This window comes from Syzygium oleosum, unplaced genomic scaffold (assembly GCF_021117445.2).
Source record: "Syzygium oleosum isolate NSW1041296 unplaced genomic scaffold, Sole_v2.1 Sole_v2.05, whole genome shotgun sequence".
Lineage (NCBI taxonomy): Eukaryota > Viridiplantae > Streptophyta > Magnoliopsida > Myrtales > Myrtaceae > Syzygium > Syzygium oleosum.
This window is the reverse complement of record NW_026607489.1, coordinates 1075559-1100906: the sequence shown is the minus strand read 5'-3', so window position 1 is coordinate 1100906 and position 25348 is coordinate 1075559. Positions and strand designations below refer to the sequence as shown.

At 45.0% G+C, this 25348-nt stretch overlaps 2 protein-coding genes across 2 annotated transcripts; both read right to left on the bottom strand.

Annotated features, from left to right (window-relative positions):
- Positions 1–1878: 1878 nt before the first annotated feature.
- Positions 1879–10208, bottom strand: LOC130138154 (uncharacterized). Its single transcript, XM_056311308.1, has 5 exons — positions 10032–10208; positions 9676–9956; positions 9516–9594; positions 9098–9461; positions 1879–1892 (listed from the first exon to the last, which is right to left on the bottom strand). The coding sequence occupies exons 1-5, from the start codon at positions 10206–10208 to the stop codon at positions 1879–1881; spliced, it is 915 nt and encodes a 304-aa protein (XP_056167283.1).
- A 10149-nt stretch (positions 10209–20357) lies between these two features.
- LOC115670663 (probable protein phosphatase 2C 55) lies at positions 20358–24363 on the bottom strand. Its single transcript, XM_030591983.2, has 6 exons — positions 24138–24363; positions 22831–23766; positions 22131–22455; positions 21408–21557; positions 20819–21109; positions 20358–20663 (listed from the first exon to the last, which is right to left on the bottom strand). Exons 2-6 carry the CDS (start codon positions 23595–23597, stop codon positions 20643–20645), a joined length of 1554 nt encoding a protein of 517 aa, XP_030447843.1. The 5' UTR covers positions 23598–23766; positions 24138–24363; the 3' UTR covers positions 20358–20642.
- Between the last annotated feature and the right edge of the window lie 985 nt (positions 24364–25348).

The following is a 25348-nucleotide window of genomic DNA, read 5'->3' as shown; positions in this document are numbered from 1 at the left end:
AAGCTCAGTTAGTGTTGACATAATTTATTGATTTAAATGAACTTCTTACCTGTTTACCTTTAGAACAAGCTGAACATAACTCAGTGCTCTTGAATTTTCGTTCTAGCAGTCCTTAATGAGTTTCTTTGAAGCTACTCCGGAAATCAACTTGACACTTATGTGTCACGCCCCGAACCTTACGGGCTCACGATCATCCCTCCGAGGTCTATTCAGTGTGACGTCCCAGGACGGGTCGCCGACCCAAAATCCAAATAGAGAACAATGCACAAGCGGAAGCAACATATCACCCGAACAATAAAACACATGACCAAGGATAGCCATCGAACAACAACCATCATAAATACATACATGCATTAACAACAGGGATTTACAATATCCATTGCAAAAAAACTACACATATAAACCAAAATGGGTCAACAGCCACTAACATCAAAAATGGGTATGTGGCTCGGGGTCAGGGTACTAAACCTAAGAAGGGCACCTATCCAAAAAGTGTCGGCCCTACCCTACTCTAGTCGAGGATAAATCCTAGGGCAACCAGTCCGAGTCGGATCCTGAGGACTCAGTCGAGTCATCAGACGACTCAGGCTCGGAATCCATCGAATCCGGCTCAGACTCGGCGTCCACTGACTCCTCCCCGGAATCATCCTCCGGCTCTAGCTCCTGCTCCATGGGCTCCGGCTCCGGCTCGATGTCGGACTCCCAGTCCATCGGCTCCTCTCCCTCGGACTCGGCATCCATCTCCACGATGACGGGCTGGTCGCCGGAATCGTCCTCAGGCGTGGCAGCAGGGCTCACGACCTCTCCATCGGCGGCCTGCGGATCCGACTGGCCCAATATGTCGAACGGGATGTCGAAGGTCCTAAGAGGTCCATGGGTGCCGAACTCGTCCCGAAAACACCACGCAAGGTAAAGATGGGCCCGGAAATGCGACCCGCCCTCGTCGACCCAAACTACATTGAAATACCTAATATACAACTCCCCGTTCCCTATGGGGTGTACCGTCATCGATCGCTCTATGCGATACGGGATCCCAAAACGGAGTGGCGCATCCACCATCTCAAGGTCGGGGGTCTGAAAAGTGGGGTTTAAACAATAATGAGACTAAATCTCAGCGAGTAGGCCCTCTAATCCGAAACTAGGCTAACATGCACCTCCCGGACAAGTATCAACTAAACACACAATTGAGTAATCACATGACTTAGGCCCTCGGCCCAAATCCAACATCTAATTGACCCTGCAGGTTAGGCACATAATAATAATAATAATACTATGCCTAACAATGCACATACACATGTCAATTGGCCACTGTCACATGCCGCACACATATTTGCACTCGTTTATGCACTCTTCGCACACTTGCCAATGTCATGCTTATGCTTGCACAATTCAATGCACACTTGCACACTGGCACACGTGCCAACTTTCCATTTATTCACCGACCCGCGTAAACGATGCCTCAGGTTCGACCCGCGTAAAACGCATCAGGTCTATCACTTTTCGATCGATCTCCGACCCGCGTTAAACGTATCAGGCTCATGACACAACCCGCATGTGGGACGCCTCAGGTTGGCCATCTTCCGGTAATCCAGGTATCGTCCCGCGTAAACGCCTCAGGACGGGTTCATTACCCCGCGTAAACGACGCCTCAGGGTTTATGTGATCACACGAGCGCAATCCACCAATTATTATCCAAACCCCGCGTAAACGACGCCTCATTGCCAGAGGGAAATACGCTGGTCGATTGCTGAATTTATGTCGGAATCCCAAAAAGTGGAGGTAGTTCCGGCATGATCAGGGACGAGGGTCTGAAAAGTTTGGATTATACAACAATGAGAACGCATCTCAGTGAGTAAAACCCCCTAAACCTAGGCTAGGCTAACATGCATCTCCTGACAAGCAGTATAACACTCAAAAGTCAAATCACAACAATCGACCTAGACCCTTAGGCCCAGATCACTCACCTCACTGACCCTGCAGGTTAGGCATTTCAATATAATAATCAAGTCACGTACACGAACACACTATCCATACGTACGCCATACGCATGCTCATGCTCAGTAGTGTTCATTTCGCATGCCATTCACCGAGTCTCACACGCTCGCACACTGGCCCATGCATTCTTCTGCATGCAAATGTCATCATCATGCCATGTTTCATTCTCGCTCACACTGCACACTGGCTCAATGCTCAATTATTAATTTATTACAACCCGCGTAAAATGCATCAGGTCCAATGTCTATAGCCTGCTTCAAAGTGCATGAGGCGCAACACCGATCTATCTCCGGCCCAGTGTGTCTAGTCTACTTCAAAGTGCATGAGGTGCAACACTGATCTGGCCCAGTGTCTCTAGCCTGCTACAAAGTGCATGAGGCGCAACACTGATCTCCTCACGAACCAGAGCCCGCGTAAAATGCATCAGGTTGGTCGTCATTTGGACGTACCAGGCATTGTCCTGCTTCAAAGTGCATGAGGACGGCACACCCCGCGTAACACGCATCAGGGCAAAATGTGATCACACATACACACAGCCAGTTATTATCTGAACCCCGCGTAACACGCATCAGGGCGATTAGGTGATCACATGCTCATGGCAGGCACGCATTCTCGTACAATTTCATCACACGCCTCATTCTTGGCATACGTAATGCGTGGCCATGCAATGCAGTACAATGCATCATGAGCATCACTGTAACATAGGCATCCAATCAAATCAACATCACCACACTGTGCCCAATTCACACCCAACGTGTTCACTTGGCCAATTAATACCGTGCGGCCTAACACAATTCACCAATCGGCACTCAATTTAGGCCATCAAAGGACCAATCACACTCCGCACCATTTGGCCACACGAACACATGACATGGCATTACTCGATTTACCATAATTGAGCACAACAATCAATAAATCAGTCAATCCGGGCATACCCGGCAATTCAGGCACATAATACTCAATTGGTCCATTCTAACCCAACAACCCACTATATGGACAGCCATTAATTTCTCATTCAAATCAGCCCAATGATCCACCAAATTTATCGCGACAACAACCTCGAGCCAACGGTACCAAAATCTCCTTAAGTCGTGCATTATTAACTAAACCAGGCCCGTCTAAAGACGCACATCAATCTAGTCCGGGTTTAGGGAAATATATTCACTCTTAAACCAACTAAGGCGACGAAGAACGGGCAGCCAATTGCCGATGAACGGCGAAATCGACGGCGGCGGCGATCCGGCGGTGGGCGGCTCCGGCGTTCCTTGGCCGGGAAGGAGAGAAAACGAGATAGGGGGAGAACGGACGGGATGGTGATGATGATGAGGTGGTGGTGAGGTGTGACACCAGCGGAGGAGCGGCACGGCGGCGTCCCGGCGGCGAGCAGCTCCGGCGGTGTCTTCACGGTCGAGAGGAAGACCGGCGGTGGAGGAGAGGAAATTCGAGAGAGAGGAGGAGGGAGTCGGCCGAATGGAGGGAGTGAGGAGAGAGAGAAGGGTCAAACATGGTCAAATATGGGGGGTTAGTGGGGGACACTTGTCGCCGATCCAAGAAACTTGACCAAAATGCCCTTGATCCAATGGCCCACTTTGATCTTATCCAATAATTGAGGGGCAAGATGGTCTTTAGCCCCAATAATTGAGCTGAAATTCAATTTTAATTAATCCAATAATATCCCAAAATTCGGAACCCAAAATTAGGCCAAGGGCAAAACGGTCATTTTTCCAGCCCCAGGTCAAAATTTCATTTTTCGACTGTACCAATCCCAAATGTGTGTGGCCAACATAATAGACGTCGGATTCTCAAAAATCGTCTCTTAAGCCCTCGAAAATTGATGCCGAAGTCCGGGTTCAATTTCGTGACTAAAACTCGCTCAATTTCCAATTTCAGGGTCTCTCGCTAACGGGCGGCTGATTAGGGTTTACGTGTATCGACCTAGAGTTATCCGAGTCATGACGGTTCTGATCATAGAGAGGGAGAGAAATTATCATTAGTTCCAGAGGTCACGATCGTTAAAGTTAAGTTCGGGAATAGTTGGCTACGTGTACTTTTGGTCGTGCAGAATCACCTGCGATCCGATTGTACATCGTCGGCCTTGGCCAAACCAAATCCCTTACTTTTCCTAAGATCGGCCCGTGTCGACCCAAAATATTCCCTCTTCGTTTCTCGAGATCGGGGTCCGATTCGCGATCGGATCCCTGGTTCACGTACCGTTTTTTTCTAGTTAGCCATACCCCTTTGGTTAGTATCCCGAGAGTGATCAGCTCTGCGCGAGACTTACTAAAATGAAATGCGAAATAATGTAAATTTTATTGATCACGGAATTACGTCGAAATTCGGGCTGTTACAGGCCGAATAGCAGCTGGATCAACCAGGTTCAGCGGCGGCGCTCCGGCGTCCCCACGGCGGCGCTCCGGCGTCTTCACGGCGGCGCTCGGCAGTGAACGGCGGCGGCGACGGTTGGGGCTCTCGGCTGGTCACGGCGGTAAGGGGATGATGGTGACGGTGGTGGTGACAGCGAAAATGGGAGAGAGAAAGGAGGGGGTGAGATGGTGAGGGGTGGTGCAAGGTGGGGCGTGGACGGCGGCGGGTGGTGCTCGGCACCATCGGACGGCGGCGGCTTGGGGGTTGCTCCGGCGGTTCCTCACGCGGCAAGGAGGAGGAGAAGGAGAGAAAATGGAGAGGATGAGAGGGCGAAGTGGCCGGCTGAAGTGAGAAGTGAGGGGAGAGAGAGAGATTGCAAGATTTTATCCAAAATGGGTAGGTGGGAGTAGGTGGGGGTTGGTGGCCAACTTCACTAAAATTTACCATTTTACCCTCTCCACTCATGACTTGATCTAATGGCCAACATTCAAAGACCAATCACATCCAATCAAGATCAATGGCCATGATTCATTATTACGCAAAATATCTAGGGGCACTTAGGGAATTGAGCAAGAGTGATGGGGGCATCAATGTCCAATATTTTTGGCCACTAAAGAACTAAATAAAACCAATTAAAACCTCTAAAATTCGGAACCCATGCATAGGCTTAAGGGCAAATCGGTAATTTTCCATTTCCGGCCCGAAATTCCATTTTTCGACTATACCGATGCCCAATATAATTGGCCACACTAATACGATGTTGTCCTTGCAAAATAGTCGCATACGTCCATGAAATTCGACACTCAAGTCCGGACTCAATTCCACGATCAATTTCGCTCAAATGCGATTTTAGCGTCTCTCACTAACGGGCGGCTGTTTAGGGGTTACGCTTATCGACTTAGGATTACTCGAGTCGTGACGGTCTCGATTTCCAAGAGAACACGAGAATTTATCATTAGGTCCAGGGGTCACGATCATTCGGAATAAGTTCGAGATTGTTTGCTACACGTACTCTCGGTCGTGCGGAATCACCCGTGTTCTAATCGTACGTCGTTGGCCAAACCAAATCCGTCACCTTCCTTGGATCGGCCCACATTGGCCCAAAATATTCTCTCGTCGTTCCTCGGAATTGGACTCGATTCACGGTCGAGTTCTTAGGTCCACGTACCGTTTTTCTAGTTAGCCATTCCCTAATGGTCAGTATCCCGAGAAGGATCCGTTCCGGGCGAGACTTACTAAAATGAAATGAGAAATACACTTCTATTTCATTGATCACGAAAGTGGGTCGAATTCAGGATGTTACAACTCTTCCCCCCTTACAAAAATTTCGCCCTCGAAATTTACAACCCAAACCCGACTACTCAAACAAATGGGGGTGCTGACGTCGCATCGCTTCCTCACTTTCCCAGGTGGCACCTTCTGTTCCATGATGCTCCCAAACTACTTTGACCATCGGGATCACCTTGTTTCGCAGCACTCAGTCCTTTCTATCTTCAATCCTCACTGGCCTCTTCACGTACGACACCATGTCGTCCACGTCTATTTCTTCATATCTCAGCACGTGGGTCGGATCCGATTCGTACTTTCTCAGCATCGACACGTAGAATACGTTATGTACTTGGGACAAATTAAGAGGCAAAGCGAGTCTATAGGCCAGTCTCCAATCTTTTCCAAAATCTCAAATGGACCTACATACCTCGGGCTTAATTTTCCTTTTTTGCCAAATCGGGACAATCCTTTCATTGGCGACACCTTGAGAAAAACATGATCACCAACCTGAAACTCCAAGGGTCTCCGTCTCCGATCGGCATAACTTTTCTGATGGCTTTGAGCTGTCCTTAATCTATCCCGAATGATTTCGACTGACTCAACTGTCTGTTGTACCAACTCTGGACCCGTTATACTCCGTTCACCCACTCCATCCCAACATATTGGTGTTCTGCACGCCCTGCCATACAATGCCTCAAACGGTGCCATCTGAATGCTCTGCTGATAGCTGTTGTTGTAGGCAAACTCGACCAGGTGCAACTGTTCTTCCCATTTACCTTGGAAGTCCAACACACATGCACGCAACATGTCCTCCAAGGTCTGGATCGTCCTTTCTGACTGGCCATCCGTCTGCGGATGATATGCCGTTCTGAGCTGAAGCTTCGTTCCTAAGGCCACTTGTAGACTTTTCCAAAAATTGGCCGTAAATCTGGGATCACGGTCCGAAGTGATCGCCACCGGTACTCCATGCAGTCGGACAATCTGTCGAACATATAAATCTGCATACTTTTCTAACTCAAAATCCTTTCGCACCGCCAGGAAGTGCGCTAACTTAGTCAGTCTGTCCACTATCAACCAAATCGAATCGTGTCCTCTCTGGCTTCTTGGCAATCCCGTTACAAAATCCATCGTGATATGTTCCCATTTCCATTCTGGGATTTCCAAAGGTCTCAGAAGTCCTCTAGGCTTACAATGCTGCGCCTTTACTTGCTGGCACGTCAAACACTTGGCCACATGCTTGGCCACATCTACCTTCATTCCATTCCACCAATAATGCTGCCGAAAGTTCTGGTACATCTTTGTACTGCCCGGATGAATGCTATAATTGCTCCTATGAGCCTCCAATAAAATCTCTTCCTTCAGTTCCAAATCGTCGGGCACGCACAAACGTCCACGGAACTTCAAGATCCCGTCCTCGGATACTTGGAAGTCCGATTTTCTCTTAGCGGCGTCCATTTCCACAATCTTTTGGATTTCTTGGTCCGTAGACTGCAATACCTTAATCTTGACTTGAATTTCTGGTTCAATTCTCAACACGGCAAGTAGATTCGACACATGGCTTACCTCGAATTTAAACTCTGAATCTCTTAACCTTTCCAATAAATTCCACTCTTTGACCATCATGTGCGCCATACTCGACTTCCGACTTAGTGTATCCGCTACTTTATTCGCCTTTCCAGGGTGATCCAGAATGTCGCAGTCGTAATCCTTGAGGAGTTCCATCCAACGACGCTGCCTCATATTCAATTCCTTCTGCGAAAATAAATACTTGAAGCTCTGATAGTCCGTATAAATCTGAAACTTTTCCCCGCACAAATAGTGCCTCCAAATCTTGAGGGTGAAAATGATCGCAGCCAATTCCAAATCATGCGTCGGATAGTTCATCTCATGAGGCCTCAACTGACGTGACGCATAAGCAACCACCCTTCCATGTTGCATCAATACACATCCAAGTCCCTTAAGCGAAGCATCGCTATAAATCTCATATCCTCCCGATTCTGACGGGATTGTTAGCACTGGCGCAAACGTCAGCCTATGCTTCAACTCCTGAAAACTTCTTTCACACTTATTGTTCCATTCAAACTTCGTCTCTTTCTTAAGCAATCGAGTCATCGGCGTGGCTATTGATGAGAATCCTTCTACAAAACGCCAGTAATATCCTGCCAGGCCTAAGAAACTCCGGATCTCTGTTACTGATGTCGACCTTGGCCTAAGAAACTCCGGATCACTGCCTCAATTTTAGTCGGGTCTACGGAGATTCCATCTCCAGAAATTATGTGTCCTAGGAACGCCACTCGGTTGAGCCAGAACTCGCACTTACTGAACTTGGCGTAGAGTGCGTATTCTCTTAAGGTCCGTAGTACTTCTGCCAGATGTTCCTCATGTTCTTCCGGGCTCTTCGAGTATACCAAAATATCATCGAGAAAAACTATCACAAACCGGTCCAAAAACTTCTTAAATACCCGATTCATCAAATCCATGAAGGCAGCTAGGGCATTGGTTAATCCGAAAGGCATTACTGTGAACTCATAATGCCCATATCTCGTCCTCAAGGCCGTCTTAGGAATATCCTCCTTCCGAATTCTCAACTGATGATACACCGTCTGTAGATCGATCTTAGAAAACACTGAGGCTCCTTGCAATTGATCGAACAAGTCGTCAATCCTCGGCAGTGGGTACTTATTCTTGATGGTCACCTGATTCAACTGCCGGTAGTCGATACACAATCTCAACGTTCCATCCTTCTTCCTTACAAACAGCACCGGCGCTCCCCATGGAGATGCACTTAGGTGAATAAATCCCTTGTCCAACAATTCCTGCATCTGGACCTTTAATTCCTTTAGTTCCGACAGGGACATTCGGTACGGTGCCTTCGAGATTGGCTCAGTCCCTGGGGCCAACTCGATTACAAATTCCACTTCTCTTTCTAGTGGTAAACCCGGCAATTCCTGAGGAAAGACTTCGGGAAAATTGCACACCACTGGTATCTCTTCCAACTTTGGTTCCGCAACTGTCGGATCAACCACATTCACCAAGTACCCTTCACAACTCTCGTCTAACAACTTGGTTATCTCGAGCGAAGAAATCCAAGGGATCGAGGTTCCTCCTCGGTTTCCCTGAAACTCAAATTTAGGATGTCCAATCGGATTGAATTGGATCACCCTGCTACTGCAGTCCATTATAGCCTTTTGCTTAACTAGCCAATCCATGCCAATAATCACATCAAAGTCGAACATGGTCAGCACAGCCAAGTCTATCATTTCCTTCCTACCCCCGATAACTATCTTACAGTTAGGACACCCTAACGAGACTAACACTTTATCATTCAATGGGGTCGCCACGCATAACATAACCTCAAGCATAACCGGTTCAATTCCAATCAGTCTAACAAATTGCTCTGATATAAACGAGTGGGTAGCCCCCGGATCAAACAAGGCATACGCAGCATGATCACATAGAGAGACCGTACCTGTGACCACGCCTGGCATGTCCTCAGCCTCCCTTCGCGCCATCGCATACACTCTTCCTTGCGCTGGCGGCCTGCCCTGAATAGCCGGCGGGGGATTCCTTGCCTGATTCCCGATCCGAGGCGGCTGAGCTCGCATTGGTGGTCCTGCTGGACCCAGCTGAGGGCAATATATGATCTGATGGTCCGTGCTCCCGCACTTAAAACAAGCCCCAAACCTATTCTGCTGGTAGTTCGGCTTCCCGATGTTCTTCCTTACGGGGGGGACAAATCGTCTATTTCCCGCCATCGGCTTCTTCCCGAAGCGGCGATTGTCCTTAACCGGGGCAAACCGCGATCCAGAAGCGGCTGCCCTGTCCACCTGATCCTGCTCAATAGCCTAAGCCCTCTCATATAAGTCCTCATAAGTTCTCAAATTCACCGGAATTAACTGAGTGCGAATGTCGGCTTTTAGTCTATCCCGAAACCTTCGCGCCTTGTCCTCAGGATGTTCTACCATCCTTGATGCAAACTTAAACAGTCTAGCAAACTCTGCCTCATACTGATCCACAGTCATCTGGCCTTGGCGGAGTCTCATAAACTCTGCTAGTTTCCTTTCCCTAGCACTCTCAGAGAAGAATTTTCCATAAAAGTTCTCAGAAAACACGGCCCAAGTCTGAGCGACACCCTCAAGGAACACTCTTCCCCTAGTGGCCTTCCACCAATCACTAGCATTATCTTGCAACTGATACACAGCTAAGGTCACCTTCTCAGCCTCGGTGTACCCCAGTACTTCAAAGGCCTTCTCCAGCTCTTCCACCCAACGTGGCGCGGCCTCGGGGTCACATTTTCCGTCAAACTTCGGCGTCTTTAACTTTAGAAACTACTCCACCAGTTGGTGCATTAGCCTATTTGCAACCACTGGGGCTTGCCCTTGATTGGCCTGGTTTCCATTAACAGCGGCAGCAGCTGCGGCCTCGACAGCTTGGGCAATGGCGGCAGTCCTTTCTTGGGCCTGCCTTTCCACCACATTTCCTATCTCCTGCATAGCCTGAATGACCCCATCAATCCTCGGGTCTCCTGTTCCTCGGCCCCTAGTGCTCGATTGTCCTCGACTTCCCTTTCCTCTGCTCATCCTTATGGGTTTTCCTCACTACTCAACTACCTGCTATAATTCCACTCAGGAATTAGAGACCTAGGCCAAACTACACCAGTTTAAAGCCCTAGAAACATAATCACAACAGCAATCACCTAGCAGGCAGTCAATCACAACAGCACGAAGCCTCAACCAAGAGATATGTGCACTTACCTCGGGTCCTGCCGCACCTGCACTTTACGGGTCATTTCAACAATCACTCAATCACGCAAGAAACCAAACAGTCCGGAGGTACATGTAGCACACAAGTCACCCTATTTGGCTACCCATGGTCATCGCTCCTTATCACTCCAGACTTCGATCGAATTGGATCGAGCTGACCTTGCTCTGATACCAAATTAACGGGGGATGTTACGCCCCGAACCTTACGGGCTCGCGATCATCCCTCAGAGGTCTATTCAGTGCGACGTCCCAGGACGCGTCGTCGACCCAAAACCCAAACAGAGAACAATGCACAAGCGGAAGCAACATATCACCCAAACAATAAAACACATGACCAAGGATAACCATCGAACAACAATCATCATAAATACATACTTGCATTAACAACAGGGACTTACAATATCCATTGCAAAAGAACTACACATATAAACCAAAATGGGTCAATAGCCACTAACATCAAAAAGGGGTATGTGGCTCGGGGTCAGGGTACTAAACCTAAGAAGGGCACCTATCCAAAAAGTGTCGGCCCTACCCTACTCTAGTCGAGGATAAATCCTAGGGCAACCAGTCCGAGTCGGATCCTGAGGACTCAGTCGAGTTATCAGACGACTCAGGCTCGGAATCCATCGAATCCGGCTCAGACTCGGCGTCCACTGACTCCTCCCCAGAATCATCCTCCGGCTCTAGCTCCTGCTCCATGGGCTCCGGCTCCGGCTCGATGTCGGACTCCCAGTCCATCGGCTCCTCTCCCTCGGACTCGGCATCCATCTCCACGATGACGGGCTGGTCGCCGGAATCCTCCTCAGGCGTGGCAGCAGGGCTCACGACCTCTCCATCGGCGGCCTGCGGATCCGGCTAGCCCAATATGTCGAACGGGATGTCGAAGGTCCTAAGAGGTCCATGGGTGCCAAACTCGTCCCGAAAACACCACACAAGGTAAGGATGGGCCCGGAAATGCGGCCCGCCCTCATCGACCAAAACTACATTGAAATACCTAATATACGACTCCCCGTTCCCTACGGGGGGTATCGTCACCGATCGCTCTATGCGATATGGGATCCTAAAACGGAGTGGCGCATCCACCATCTCAAGGTCGGGGGTCTGAAAAGTGGGGTTTAAACAACAATGAGAATAAATATCAGCGAGTAGGCCCCCTAATCTGAAACTAGGCTAACATGCACCTCTCGAACAAGTATCAACTAAACACACAATTGAGTAATCACATGACTTAGGCCCTCGGCCCAAATCCAACATCTAATTGACCCTGCAGGTTAGGCACATAATAATAATAATACTATGCCCAGCAATGCACATACACATGTCAATTGGCCACTGTCACATGCTACACACATGTTTGCACTTGTTTATGCACTCTTCGCACACTTGCCAATGTCATGCTTATGCTTGCATAATTCAATGCACACTTGCACACTTGCATACGTGCCAACTTTCCATTTATTCACCGACTCGCGTAAACGACGCCTCAGGTCCGACCCGCGTAAAATGCATCAGGTCTATCACTTTTCGATCGATCTCCGGCCCACGTTAAACGCATCAGGCTCATGACACAACCCGCGTGTGGGACGCCTCAGGTTGGCCATCTTCCGGTAATCCGGGCATCGTCCCGCGTAAACGCCTAAGGACGGGTTCATTACCCCGCGTAAGCGACGCCTCAAGGTTTATGTGATCACACGAGCGCAATCCACCAATTATTATCCGAACCCCGCGTAAACGATGCCTCAGGGCGATTTAGGCGATCACATGCTCATGCCAATCGTGCATACTCACATAATGCACATGTTATGCCAATGCTCAATATGCACACTCGGGCACTCAATTTAAATTAGCCACAAGCTCAATTTATGCCACGACATGCTTAATTCACCTCTTAGCGCACCCAATGAATTAATGAATTCAAAACAGCCCTAACACACACTGGGCACCCGAATTCATGCGATTAATCAATATAATCGAGTACACTCAAGGCCCGCCATGCCCCTCAATTCTCGGTCACACTAGCACTCAACATGGCATTGCATAATCAAGCACAATTCAATCCCCAATTCAGCCACCACATGGTCCAACCAATCATACATGGCAATTCACGAACAAATCACATATTAGTCGTACAAGGCCCAATTAAACCATCAATGGGCAGCCATCAATTAGTCCACCCTAGGCCTTTAATCCACTTCCAAATCATCACATTAGGCTATTAAAATCACCACAAAAAAGCCAACACTCAGCCCACAAATTGCACTCACAATAATCCACATATTAACCCAAATCAAGTCCACATTGGATAGCCATCAACCAGCCCTTTCTAGGCCACCAAACCACATTTAAATCATCACCATAATCCATCAAAACAGCCACAAAATCAGCCCACACTAAATAACCCCTAAAATACCCTAATAACCCCTAAAACTTGTCTAAAGTGCACAAAAGCCTAAATAAGGGTTAGGGTTTCCACTCACTAGGTTTAAGGCTTGTGGGCTGAACAAGAAGAGAAACGGGCTGAATAGCAGCTGGATCAACCCGGTTCAGCGGCGACACTCCAGCGTCCTCACGGCGGCGCTCAGCGGTGAACGGCGGCAGCGACGGTTGGAGCTCTCGGCTGGTCACGGCGGCAAGGGGGTGATGGTGACGGTGGTGGTGACAGCGAAAATGGGAGAGAGAAAGGAGGGGGTGAGACGGTGAGGGGTGGTGCAAGGTGGGGCGTGGACGGCGGCGGCTTGGGGGTTGCTCCGGCGGTTCCTCACGCGGCAAGGAGGAGGAGAAGGAGAGAAAATGGAGAGGATGAGAGGGCGAAGTGGCCGGCTGAAGTGAGAAGTGAGGGGAGAGAGAGAGATTGCAAGATTTTATCCAAAATGGGTAGGTGGGAGTAGGTGGGGGTTGGTGGCCAACTTCACTAAAATTTACCATCTTACCCTCTCCACTCATGACTTGATCTAATGGCCAACATTCAAAGACCAATCACATCCAATCAAGATCAATGGCCATGATTCATTATTACACAAAATATCTAGGGGCACTTAGGGAATTGAGCAAGAGTGATGGGGGCATCAATGTCCAATATTTTTTGCCACTAAAGAACTAAATAAAACCAATTAAAACCTCTAAAATTCGGAACCCATGCATAGGCTTAGGGGCAAATCGGTAATTTTCCATTTCCGGCCCGAAATTCCATTTTTCGACTATACCGATGCCCAATATAATTGGCTACACTAATACGATGTTGTCCTTGCAAAATAGTCGCATACGTCCATGAAATTCGACACTCAAGTCCGGACTCAATTCCACGATCAATTTCGCTCAAATGCGATTTTAGCGTCTCTCACTAACGGGCGGCTGTTTAGGGGTTACGCTTATCGACTTAGGATTACTCGAGTCGTGACGGTCTCGATTTCCAAGAGAACACGAGAATTTATCATTAGGTCCGGGGGTCACGATCGTTCGGAATAAGTTCGGGATTGTTTGCTACACGTACTCTCGATGGTGCGGAATCACCCGCGTTCCGATCGTACGTCGTTGGCCAAACCAAATCCGTCACCTTCCTTGGATCGGCCCACATTAGCCCAAAATATTCTCTCGTCGTTCCTCGGAATCGGACTCGATTCACGGTCGAGTTCTTAGGTCCACGTACCGTTTTCCTAGTTAGCCATTCCCTAATGGTCAGTATCCCGAGAAGGATCCGTTCCGGGCGAGACTTACTAAAATGAAATGAGAAATACACATCTATTTCATTGATCACAAAAGTGGGTCGAATTCAGGATGTTACATATGTGTCCGAGCTTCCTATGCCACTAATCAGATTCTTCTTCTATGGAAACGAGATATTGCAAGTCGTTAGACTTCGTGTCTAGTAGGTAAATGTTCCCATGTCTTCGACCCGTAAATGATTGCTTGTTGTCTTTACTTATCCTGGAACATTTATTTTCTTGGAAAGTAATTCTGTAATCAATATCACATAATTGACTAATGCTAATTAGATTGAAGTTCAAACCTTCAACTAGTGAGACTTCGTTGATGATGAGATTTTCGATTCTGACAGTTCCCTTGCCAATTATTTTTCCTTTGTTGTTGCCTCCAAAGGATACGCTTCCTCCTTTAATGCTTTCTACTTGGATGAATTTCAGAGGATCTCCGGTCATGTGTCTTGAGCAACCACTGTCAAGGTACCACTTGTTCTTTCTTTTCTTTGGTACCTGCAAAAGATAAGTAACTCACTGTTTCTTTGGTACCCATATTTTCTTGGGTCCATTTTGGTTAGGATCAATCATTCTCAGAATCTCTCTCTAATAGGTCTCCAAACTTTAGGACAGTCATTCTTAAAGTGATTTGTATCACCGCAATTTGAGCACTTAAGGGAAGTTTAACCATTGAATTTCACAAACTGCTTTTGAAAGTGATTTTGATACACAAATCTGGAGCGTCTTTTCTTCAGTCTTTCTTTGACATTGGGAAAAGCATTTTTCAATTCAATATTTTTCTCAAACCCAAACCTGATTTATTATAATAGGAAACTTGAATTGACAAAATATGTTGAAGATTTTTCGAACCCATTGAGAATTTATTTGTTATATTTGAAATTTCATTTTTCAGAAGTTCTTTTTCTTTAGAGATACGATCAAAACTTTCTTTAGAAATATTTTTCAGATCAGAAATTTCCTTTTTCAATAAATCACTTTTCTTTTCAAGGAATTCTTTATTCTCCTTGATAAGATTAAATTCTTTTTGCAAAAATCAATCTTATCCTTTTACGAAATATCTTGCTATTTTAAAAGATTGTTTTCCCTTTTTAAACATTCATTTTCATATGCAATTGACTCATCAATTTCCTTGTTTTGAGTCGCACTTTTTAAAGTCAAAATTCCTTCTTTAATACAGAAATCTTTTTGAAAGCAGTTTTATTAACAGAGACTAACTCATTAATATAATTTGCAACTGCTTCAGGAATTTTGGAATTACTTACTTCGTCTTCTTCATCAAAACTTGATTCTAAGTCTGAATTTGCCATCAAGCAGATATTGGCATACTCTTGTTCGCATTCATCATCATCTGAGTCACTCCACGTTTCAACTTTAAAAGCCTTCTTATATCGTTCATACATTCCTTTGTTCTTTTTTAGAAGAGGACATTTGGGCTTTATGTGTCCGTTCTTTTTGCAGTGAAAACATATCACATCCTTGTTTTCTTCATCTTCGACACTCGATTTCTTCTGAAGGTTTAGCTTTTTGGCTTTTGATGGCTCAGAATTTTTGAATTGCTTCTTTGACTTATTCATCTTCACCTTCTTTGCCATCTTTCTCAGTTTCTTGACCATTAGAGCCAACTCTTCATCTTCATCCTCATCTTCATTTGAATCTGTGTCATCAGAATCAATGTTAATTTTTAAAGCTATGGATTTTTTACTTTTGGGTTCTTCAGTTTCTAAGAACTTTTAAGTTTCATAGGATTGAAGAGTTCCGATAAGTTCGTCCACTGTGAGTGGTCTGATCCCCTGAGTTTCTCGAATAGAAACTTTGATGTTGTTCCACTCTTTTGAGAGAGCTCTCAGCAACTTGTTCACCTTCATAGGTTCTGAGATGGGATTGTTTTGGAATTCAAGCCCATTTACGATCTCAGTGAATCTGCTCTGCATCTCGGAAATTGTTTCATTTGATTTCTGAGTGAAGGACTCATACTACCCAAGGAAAATGTTGAGATTTGTCTCCTTGACTCTCTCTATTCCTTCATGAACAAGCTTAAGACGATCCCAAATTTCTTTTGCGGTTTTGAGATTTGCAATTCGTTTATATTTAGTACGTGCTAGACTATTGTATATGGCCGTTCTGATCTTTGCATCCAGATAGATCCTTTTGGAAACTTCCTTGGCCGAGAGAGGTAGAGCTTGAGGTTTGATTTGCTCTCTAATTCCGTCGTCAGAAGGTGTCTCATTTTGCCCTGTTGAAGTTTCTGGAGGTTTTGTTTCGGTTGAGACGTTTGGAATGATTCCATGTTCAACGATGTCCCAGATATCCTGATCTATTCCCAAGATGAATGTCTTTTTTCCTAGACACTGTACTCAGTTCCATTGAAATAAGGCGGTCTGTTGTTATGACTTGATTCAGCATTACTAACCATCAAGAATCGTTAGCTCAGAAGTAAAATAACACTTCAAAGAAAAAATGAGCACTAGGCTCTGATACCAATTGTTACGGCTAGTACTATCACCTAGAGGGGGTGAATAGGTGATTTTACCAAATTAAATGATTTAAACATGCGGAATGAATATAGTCGAGGTCAACAACTCATATGATCAATATCAGATGGATGCATATGATAAACCTGCATATAAGTTGTCATTAGATGATTGCGTCTAATGACTATGATGATGTTTTAACGAACTCGTTTGACAGATATGTATGCAGTATAATGTCAACAATAATAAATGAAAGTTTAGGGATAGAGAATACTGCACACAGATATTTATAGTAGTTCGACTTTATCAAGCCTACGTCCACTTTCCACGCTGACAGCCCGTTGGCTGTGTTTCAGTATTGAATCACCAAGAGATTGCAAGAGCAGCGCTTTTCAGATGATAGATTGTACTATCACGTACATTCTTCACTCAAGTAATTTTCTTTCTAAAATAATAACGTGGAATACAGTAATCACAAGTGTGTAAAATCGAAACTCTATTCAGACTTTGAAATTCTCGATTCTGGTTATTCTTCTTGTACGACGTTTGCACTCCTTTTATACTCCTCTATTTCCAATCTATCCGTTGGACAGTTTTCAGAGGATTAATCTCCAAATCAACCCATCAGAGAATCTTCCCAAAAGAAGATGCATAGGCGTTAGAAGAAGAACCATTTTCTCCCGGTGATTTGATCTCCCATACAATCAAATCAAGGTTTCCATAAGTGTAGTTCTTCGTGTTTAAGGAACGATCTTGTGATTGCCAATTAGGATATCTTGAGATATCAATTTGATTGTCCTGCATAAACTTGCCAAAAATAACACTTATTGAATCTGACGAGGAATTATGAGTCTGATAACAAAGTCCTTTCATTGACTAAGTCTGATGACTCAGTATTTACCTACATCAAATAACTTAAGTGTAATTGTGGTCAGAAAAGAATTATTTTTTCTTTCTTCAAAACTAATTAGGGATTTTCCTCAACGCTTTCTTTATGGGTATTTCTCCATCCATAAGGATAATACTTTTCCCCTCTGTCCCAAGTTCAACAGTGGTACAACGGTACCGGTGAGACACGTAACTATCTGATGAGCAATTCACTTGGCTTTCCGGAGAATGGTGCTTCCACTGACCTATCGCGGACGAGTACGTATTTCATCCACGATGTTATCAATCGACTTTCTGTGGGTGGACTATTGAGACCTGCGAACTGACTTAGTTCATGAACGCCTATACACCAATGTCACCTAGAGTAGCCATTCCGATTGGAGTACATTCAGTTGCAGAGAGAGGAAGAAGAAGCCAAAAGAAAACATGGTGGAGATAGGAGCAATGTGATGGGCCAGGAAAGAGATGGGAAGAATATTTTGACTTTTTTTCTGCTCAATAAATTCTGGGTTGTTTCCTTACAAGGTGATTGATGAGTCTGAAGTGGATTTTGGAGGATTGAGGCTGTTGAGCTTTGGACATTGGGATTAGTTTTTTGGTTTTCTGGGTGGCGGATTTGTCTATTGGTTTGCACATCAACAGCTCAATGAAGTACATGTGCATTGAACTATGTGGTATGATTGATTATGTGGTATGTGGATTTGAATTTTTGTTGCCATTTTTTAGAAATGAGGGGAGTATTTTTTGGTCTAAAGGAATAAGATTCTTCTTCATTGTGTTTATTTTCTCGACTCTACTTCAATATCTAGAGGGATATAGCTCAACCAGTGTAAGGACCATGCATTTTGTCAAACTTGTGTTTTGTGTTTTTGGGTCTGGCACATCCTATTTTGGGTTGTTTGGGTATGCTCGGATGTAGCTTCTGCTTAGATTTGTGCTGGGCTAGTTGCTTTATCTCTTTGATTGATCGAGTTTCTTTGTATTGATCAAGAAGGATAAAGCTTTTCCAAGAAGCAGCGAATAGTGAGGAGAAAATGGCTGGACGTGGAGGAGCAACAAAATCAGATGAGCCAGAGCCACGCCCACCAAAAGATCAATTGCCCAACAGAGGAAGCAAGATGACCATTGGGTGAGGTGGAATGTTCAACGTTCAGCGTTTCAGTTGCAAGATCTGCTGCTACGCACCAACACAACACTTACGGTTATCAACAACCCAATCGAATTGCTTATGTTGAGTTCTTTGTGAAACCAGAGGTTGATGGTGATGATACGTAGGCTTATGTGACTGTATCAAAATTAGAGGAAGAGCACCAATGGTTCATACGGCTCTTCAAAGCAAATTTAATTCAGCTATACATCAGTGTCAAAACCAGTGGAAGAACACCAATGGTTATCAATAACATGTTTGACTTCACTCTGTTATTTGCGGTTCCAAAAAAAAAAACCCCAAAACCCGACCCGATTACTTGGGTTATATGCAGTTCGGGTATCGGGTTGGGTTGGGTCAAGCGACCTTTCATTTCGGCTTGAGTATCATGGAAATTGAACCGTTGACACCAGGTCTTCTACAATGCACGGTATTTTCAAAGAGGGAAAATTAGAAACATTATAAATGAATGTCAATATTGGACAAACATTGAGATATCGTGCCACCATTTTGTAAAATTATAAAAACTAAAGTTTGTGCCATTTTATGTAATTTAACAAAAGAAATAAAGCCCCATCTTTGTACGTCAAAGGATTCTATTTCATGTGCGTTCGCCACGCTCATTGAACCCCTATAGTTGTCGGAGGAGGGGGCCGCATTTGATTCTAACCTAGATTATAAAAGATATGCATCCTCTAGACACAACTCCATAAGCGCGGATTCGTACTTTTTCAACGAAATACCATCCCATTCTACAGATAATATTTCAATCGTCAAGATGTGCCTGATCCCTACATTCGAAAAGAATAAACATTGTTTGCGTCCATAACACTGATTAAGAAATACAAAACACAGTCGGTCAATTTTCAAAGTACTAAGTTATTTAACCCTGGAGGTTTGAGGGTGGGAGATCTTCCCCTCTGCTCAATCCTTACGTATAGCAAGTCCCCAGGATAAATCTGTAACAAGTAGAAAAATCTTTTCGACATAAGCATATTCCAGTTCTAGTAATAGACCCATTCATCATCTCTCACGATAAAACGATAATACTAGCTTGCATGCAAAACATTGTTCGGATAAGCATTCTTCCCCCTTTTATTTTATCGCGCAAGAGCAACCAAGTCTTTTCACACAAGACGTTGCGTGATGTCACAATTGACAGTTAAAACATACAATAATGTTGATGTCTAGCCACAATAATCAAGGAATTGTTTCAATTACAATCGGATTGTGTTGGCGATTCTCTCTGCAATCCTGTTAAGGAAGGTTTCAACTCTGGAGTGATTCCGAGTGACTCCAGGTGAAACGTACTGAAGGAGTGAGGGAAGTCGACCACACCCTTGATGGGTTGGCTTTGTATCTTGAAATATGTTTAAACAAAATATTACAGTTAAGGTATGACAGCAACACAAAGATATTACAAGAATCAATGTCATAAAGTAGCCAAAGCTCTCATTTAACCCATAATCCTAAACGAATAAATCATCAATCTAAGAACTGGTAAGGGAATTAAACACAAAAAAAGTTTCCTAGCATGAATAACTCAACATACGAAGCATATGGACAATTTTACTGAGTTTCGTAAATCAAGAAAGAGGAGAACAGAAGGAACAAACATGTTGACGAGCAAGACAGCAGTAATTTCTCCCACTCGATTAGGGGTTGGTACACAAAGATTTAAGGTCAGTTTGGCCAAGGAAGAAAAAAGGAAAGAAAGAGAAGGGGCACAACAGGGTGACAAAGTATCTCACCGTAATCTCATCTCATCCATTAGACATTCACGCAACTATTGCAAAGTCACAGGTGTTTCCTGATCACATGAATACAGCACGGACATAGCTGACCAAACGATATTTACAGGAGCTGCTCAGACATCATCAACCAATAAATGGCTATGTGGGGTGTAAAAACGCTTTCTAGCACATGATATTCCATTTCAGCTCGAGCCCTGAAAATAATAACCTAGAAGTACGAGTGCCAAAATTGACCTGTCTCGTGTGATGACCCCATATTTTGTATAAGGAGTGCCATCTTAAGCTGACGATTGTTTTTCCTGCAGACGCAAGCAGAAGAGCAATCGATTATTAGAAGTTCTAATCTCCAAATTTGAGAAAGAAAATGCACGGAGTTCATTTTTAAAGTTGAAACATAATGAACAAATATAACGAAATAGAAAATGCATTAAGTATGGAAAGGAACAAAACATACATCTCGTGAACCGGTTATGTAGGAGACAACAACAGTGATGTCATCAAGCTTGCCACCATAATAGCGAAAACCAGCATCTTGCGCAGCAGTAGAGAATGGAGTCTGTCGATCCCTATCCTGCGCTCTTTGGCGTGCCAATGCTGCTATCTTCTGAGCCGTGACTTGTGGCCCTAGACCAGCCCTTGTCGCATGAACAACTACAGCAGTAATCTCATTGTTGTAGAGGTTATCAAATAGTCCATCAGTACCAGCAATCACAACATCCCCCGGTGCAACAGGAATTGTGAATACCTGCGTCAAGTAGAGGCCATTAAGATAGCTGGAATATTGAAACAACAGCTGTGTTATGGCGAATCATAAGCATGCATAATCCTTGCTTAGTTATTTCATAATTCCCGACACGTCAACTTGTACATCAAATTCCAAATTAATAGCTACTTTCAATACCATCTCAAACCAGATAATCGCAGGGCAAAAGACAGCAAACGGAACAGCGAAAAGCAGAATTAACTCCAGGCAAGTAAGTAAATTGCTGAGCAAAGAAGTATCTAGGAAAATATGACACAACAGAACTAACACCTTTACTGACCTGACCAGAACTGGGCAAATCACCACTATTTCCACACTCAAGTTGATAGGTCAGATTAAAATCATGCTGTTGAACAGGAGACCTAAAGATTGTGCATCCATCCCGGACTACCATGAACCCACTGTCGCCCAAATTAATAGCATGGAGACCCTGCCATATAAATAGAAGCAACATACCATTGTTGAAAAGAGCATAACATCATCCTAACAAACTGAACTCAAAAGACAGCATCATTCTTCTGTGGAAGAGTCCAAAGTCAAAGGAAGATTCATCTTAAATCACCCATGTTTTCGAGTTGCAGATCAATATGTAACCAGCACAAGCAATTTGTCAGCAAGTCAGACAAATCAGCTCCACCAAGCAACCTTATGCACACAATTTACATCAAACACCCAGGACATAAGAAAATCTTATGCAACTGAGCCAGATCAGTCGGAAAAAGCGCTCTGAGCGCATTCGAATCTATGAGCTCTGCGACCTAGTGTCCAATCAGACAAGTGGAATCACTCTACCCAGAAAATTTCAGATTCATTGCAGCCCACTGAAACGAATCATGTGATATGATTCAACCATCTACTTGTAGATGCACCAAAGCAGAAGCAATTGTGATTTGTATTGCCATCCAAAAAGGGAAATATCAAACCAATGTAATAGTACAAAAACTAATCATTTTCAAGAACAGATGCATCATATGGTAAGACCTGTGTTCTAAGAGAACAATACCTGCTCTGTGAGAGCAATGATGCAAGCTGTGGATGAACCCTTTGCTTTGGTGCTTGAGTATGCCTTTTCTAAAACTCTGAAGGGGTCGATAGAGCCCTTGGGCTCGTCCTGAATAGCAGTAATTGAATTAGACATAAGCTCTCGAGAATATAGCCCTGCATCTATTCCATAATCCGCCCAGCCACCAACACCATCTGCCACGCCTACTGCTTGCTCATCAGAACAGATAAAATGAGCATCCTCTCCACCAGTTTCTTCTTTATCAGGATGGGGTAGGTAACACGACCCTGAAAGTAGCTTCAGCGTTTTGCCAGGTAGATTTGTTCTGATGTCATAGAAAGACAAACATAACTAACATGGGACAAAATAATTCCTTCCACCAATAATGAGGAAGGAGCAAATAGTTCTGTAGTACACTCTGCTCTAGCACGGCTGACCATTTAAAATGATAAAGTACACGACCTATGTCCAAAAGAACCTACTCGAATTCCAAACCCATAAACCTACCAAGACCTTTACAAACCAAATTAGATACCAAGCATAAATATTGAACGAGCCTTCTGTCATTTGCCTCATTTTGTCTGTAAGGAGAAATTTAAAATGACACCAAGAAAAAGAAGAAATGCCATAGCTAGGAGGAATCACAGATTAAGAACCATAATAAATAACAAAATGACTGGATTTCAAGATAGAAATATACCCCTCAGAAGACACTGCTTGACTTCCGAGCTGTTCGTCCCTTGAAAAATTGTCAAAGGAGACATCTGGAGCAGTGCCTGTAGATAAACTTCTGCAAGATGAAGCATAAAGATCTCTGAGGCCCGACTCAAAGTATTGACCAGAGTTGTATTTCCCCTTTAAGGCACTGAACACAAAGTATCCATATATCTGATGCTTATTGGGTTGCTCCTTATTTTTCAAACTCATGCTAAATCTTTGGCAACTGTCGAAGCTTTTGTTGCTATAATGAGCAGTGGCATGATTTGTAGACACTGAATGATGTGGACGCCATGAAATCAAATTATCCAGACGGCAATCACTCAACACAGCTCTTGAACCACAGGCAGCCATCGGTTTATCTTGAAACTTGCAGCTGTCCACAGATTGGCCCGACTCAGAGAAGGCCCGATCAACGTGATATGCACAAACCTGAAACGAAGGGCCGGACACTGAAGGAGTAGAAAATGTGCGAGACAGAGCACCAACAACAGAGATGTTTCTTCTTTGATTAGCTAACTGCGAATCTGATCTTGCCGCAACAACAGTGCCAGGAGGCAAAAGCAATTGCAGGTCCGGAACTCGACAAAAAGGCACAGAATGAAACAACCTAGAATTTCCAAACCAAGACTTCCCTTGCTCGACTAGAGCTTCCACTGGCCCTTGCACCTTACCATCCTTCCCAACACTCGACTTCGGGACGCCACTCTGAACAGCATTTCTCAGTTTCAAAATATAAGAGGATGGCATCTTGTACTCTCAAAATGAAACAGCCTCTCTCGAACCCCTTTATCGCAAAGAGCACGACGATTAACAGCTGACTCGACAAGTATTATCATATCTCAACAACATCTATTTCGCCGGATACCGGTACTCGTAAGCAGCCTCCTCTTCAGTGCCCAACAAGGGTCCCAACCACCTGGTAACAGAGCGAATGGCTAGAATGATGAGCAAACCACCTCCAACAACCAGGTCCCAAACAAACAATCGCCAAAAAATTTTACAAAAAAAAAAAAAAGACGAGCAACAACCTCAATAACAACAAATCCTCCTTCTTCATCATCATGGTAAAAACTCATCTCCTCTCAACCCTTACCACCATAGCTTTCTTCGAGCAAAAGAAAAGCAATCGAGCAATACGACACCAATCGCCAACAAACAAAATCCCCCCCAACCCCCAAAAAAGAGAAAATTTGATAACCAGAAGAAGCAATTCACGAGAAATCAGACCCGCCGCAACTAGCAAAGGAAATTATCAGCGGGAGCCCAAAAAAAAAAAAAAAACCGCACCTGCCCTCGTCGGATCACCGGGCAGCCCCCCGAGACAATCGCGACAGGATCAAAGTCGAGCCCGCGAGGAGAAGGCGAGAACCCTCCGGAGCCGCGGCGAATCAGCTCCAGCAATAGGCGGGACGACCGAGAGGGGCTCGGAAAGCGAAGCTCCAGCAAGCGGACAAAAGGGCGAGCGGTGTCCGGTGGGAGACACGAGGTCACCCTCCCCCCCCTCCCCTTCCCTCCCCCGCTCTCGCTCTCTCTCTCTCTCTCTCTCTCTCTCTCTCTCTCTCTGTGCCCTTCAAACGAACGCAACCGGGCAACCGCTGACCGGCAGGAAGCAGCCGACGAGGAGTAGAGATAGAGAGAGAGAGAGAGAGAGAGAGAATCGAGAAAGCTCCCGCTCGAAGCGCAGAAGGAAGGAGCTCAGACGAGATGGAGATGGAGATGACGAAACCCTAGAAAAGCAAAGCGATGAGGAGGAGATTAATGCCGCCTCGCCCGCTCGAACTAAAGAGCAACCAACGATTAATCGAAATTTTCACGACGGCTCTAATTTGTGCTTTGACCGATTTCACAGCGACGTTAGCCTCGCGAAGGGCCGCCGGAGCGGGGGATTAGGGGGGCTAGTTTGGTCATTTGTCGGCCTGCCGGGCTAACATTCCTTAAATAAATATTTTCCTTTTTCTGCGGTGGTCGGTCTTGGTGTTGGTGTCGGTGTTGGGGTCCCAATTTAGTTTTTCTTGTTTTTTTTTGGTCGCTAGGGTCCCGATTTAGTTGGAAGGTGATATATGCTTTGCGTGAAATTTCCTAAAAACGTGCTTCGTGTGGGAATTTCTACTTGAACTTTTCTCTTTAGGTGGCGTTGGCTTTGTTTTGAAAGATCCAAATGCCCAACATCCCAATCAAAGAAAAAGGAGGAAAGTCCAAATTGCTCGGGCATTAGCGATAGCAATCCCGATATGGAAATAATCATTTTATGGGACGGTTAAGAGGGTGTGGCCATGAAATTAATCGAATTAACTTCATTTGAGGCATTTTGAGGGAAATTATAAGCACTCACACCATTCACAAGGTTTATAGGGGTAGGATTCTCTAGCCTTGATATAATTCTAACAGCAGGTTGAGAATTTGATCCCCCATTACCATTATATCCAACATGAGGAGGTCCCGATGTTGGTGGGAATGATGTTGTCCCAGGAGAATTTGCATACAAGGGTGGAACTTGA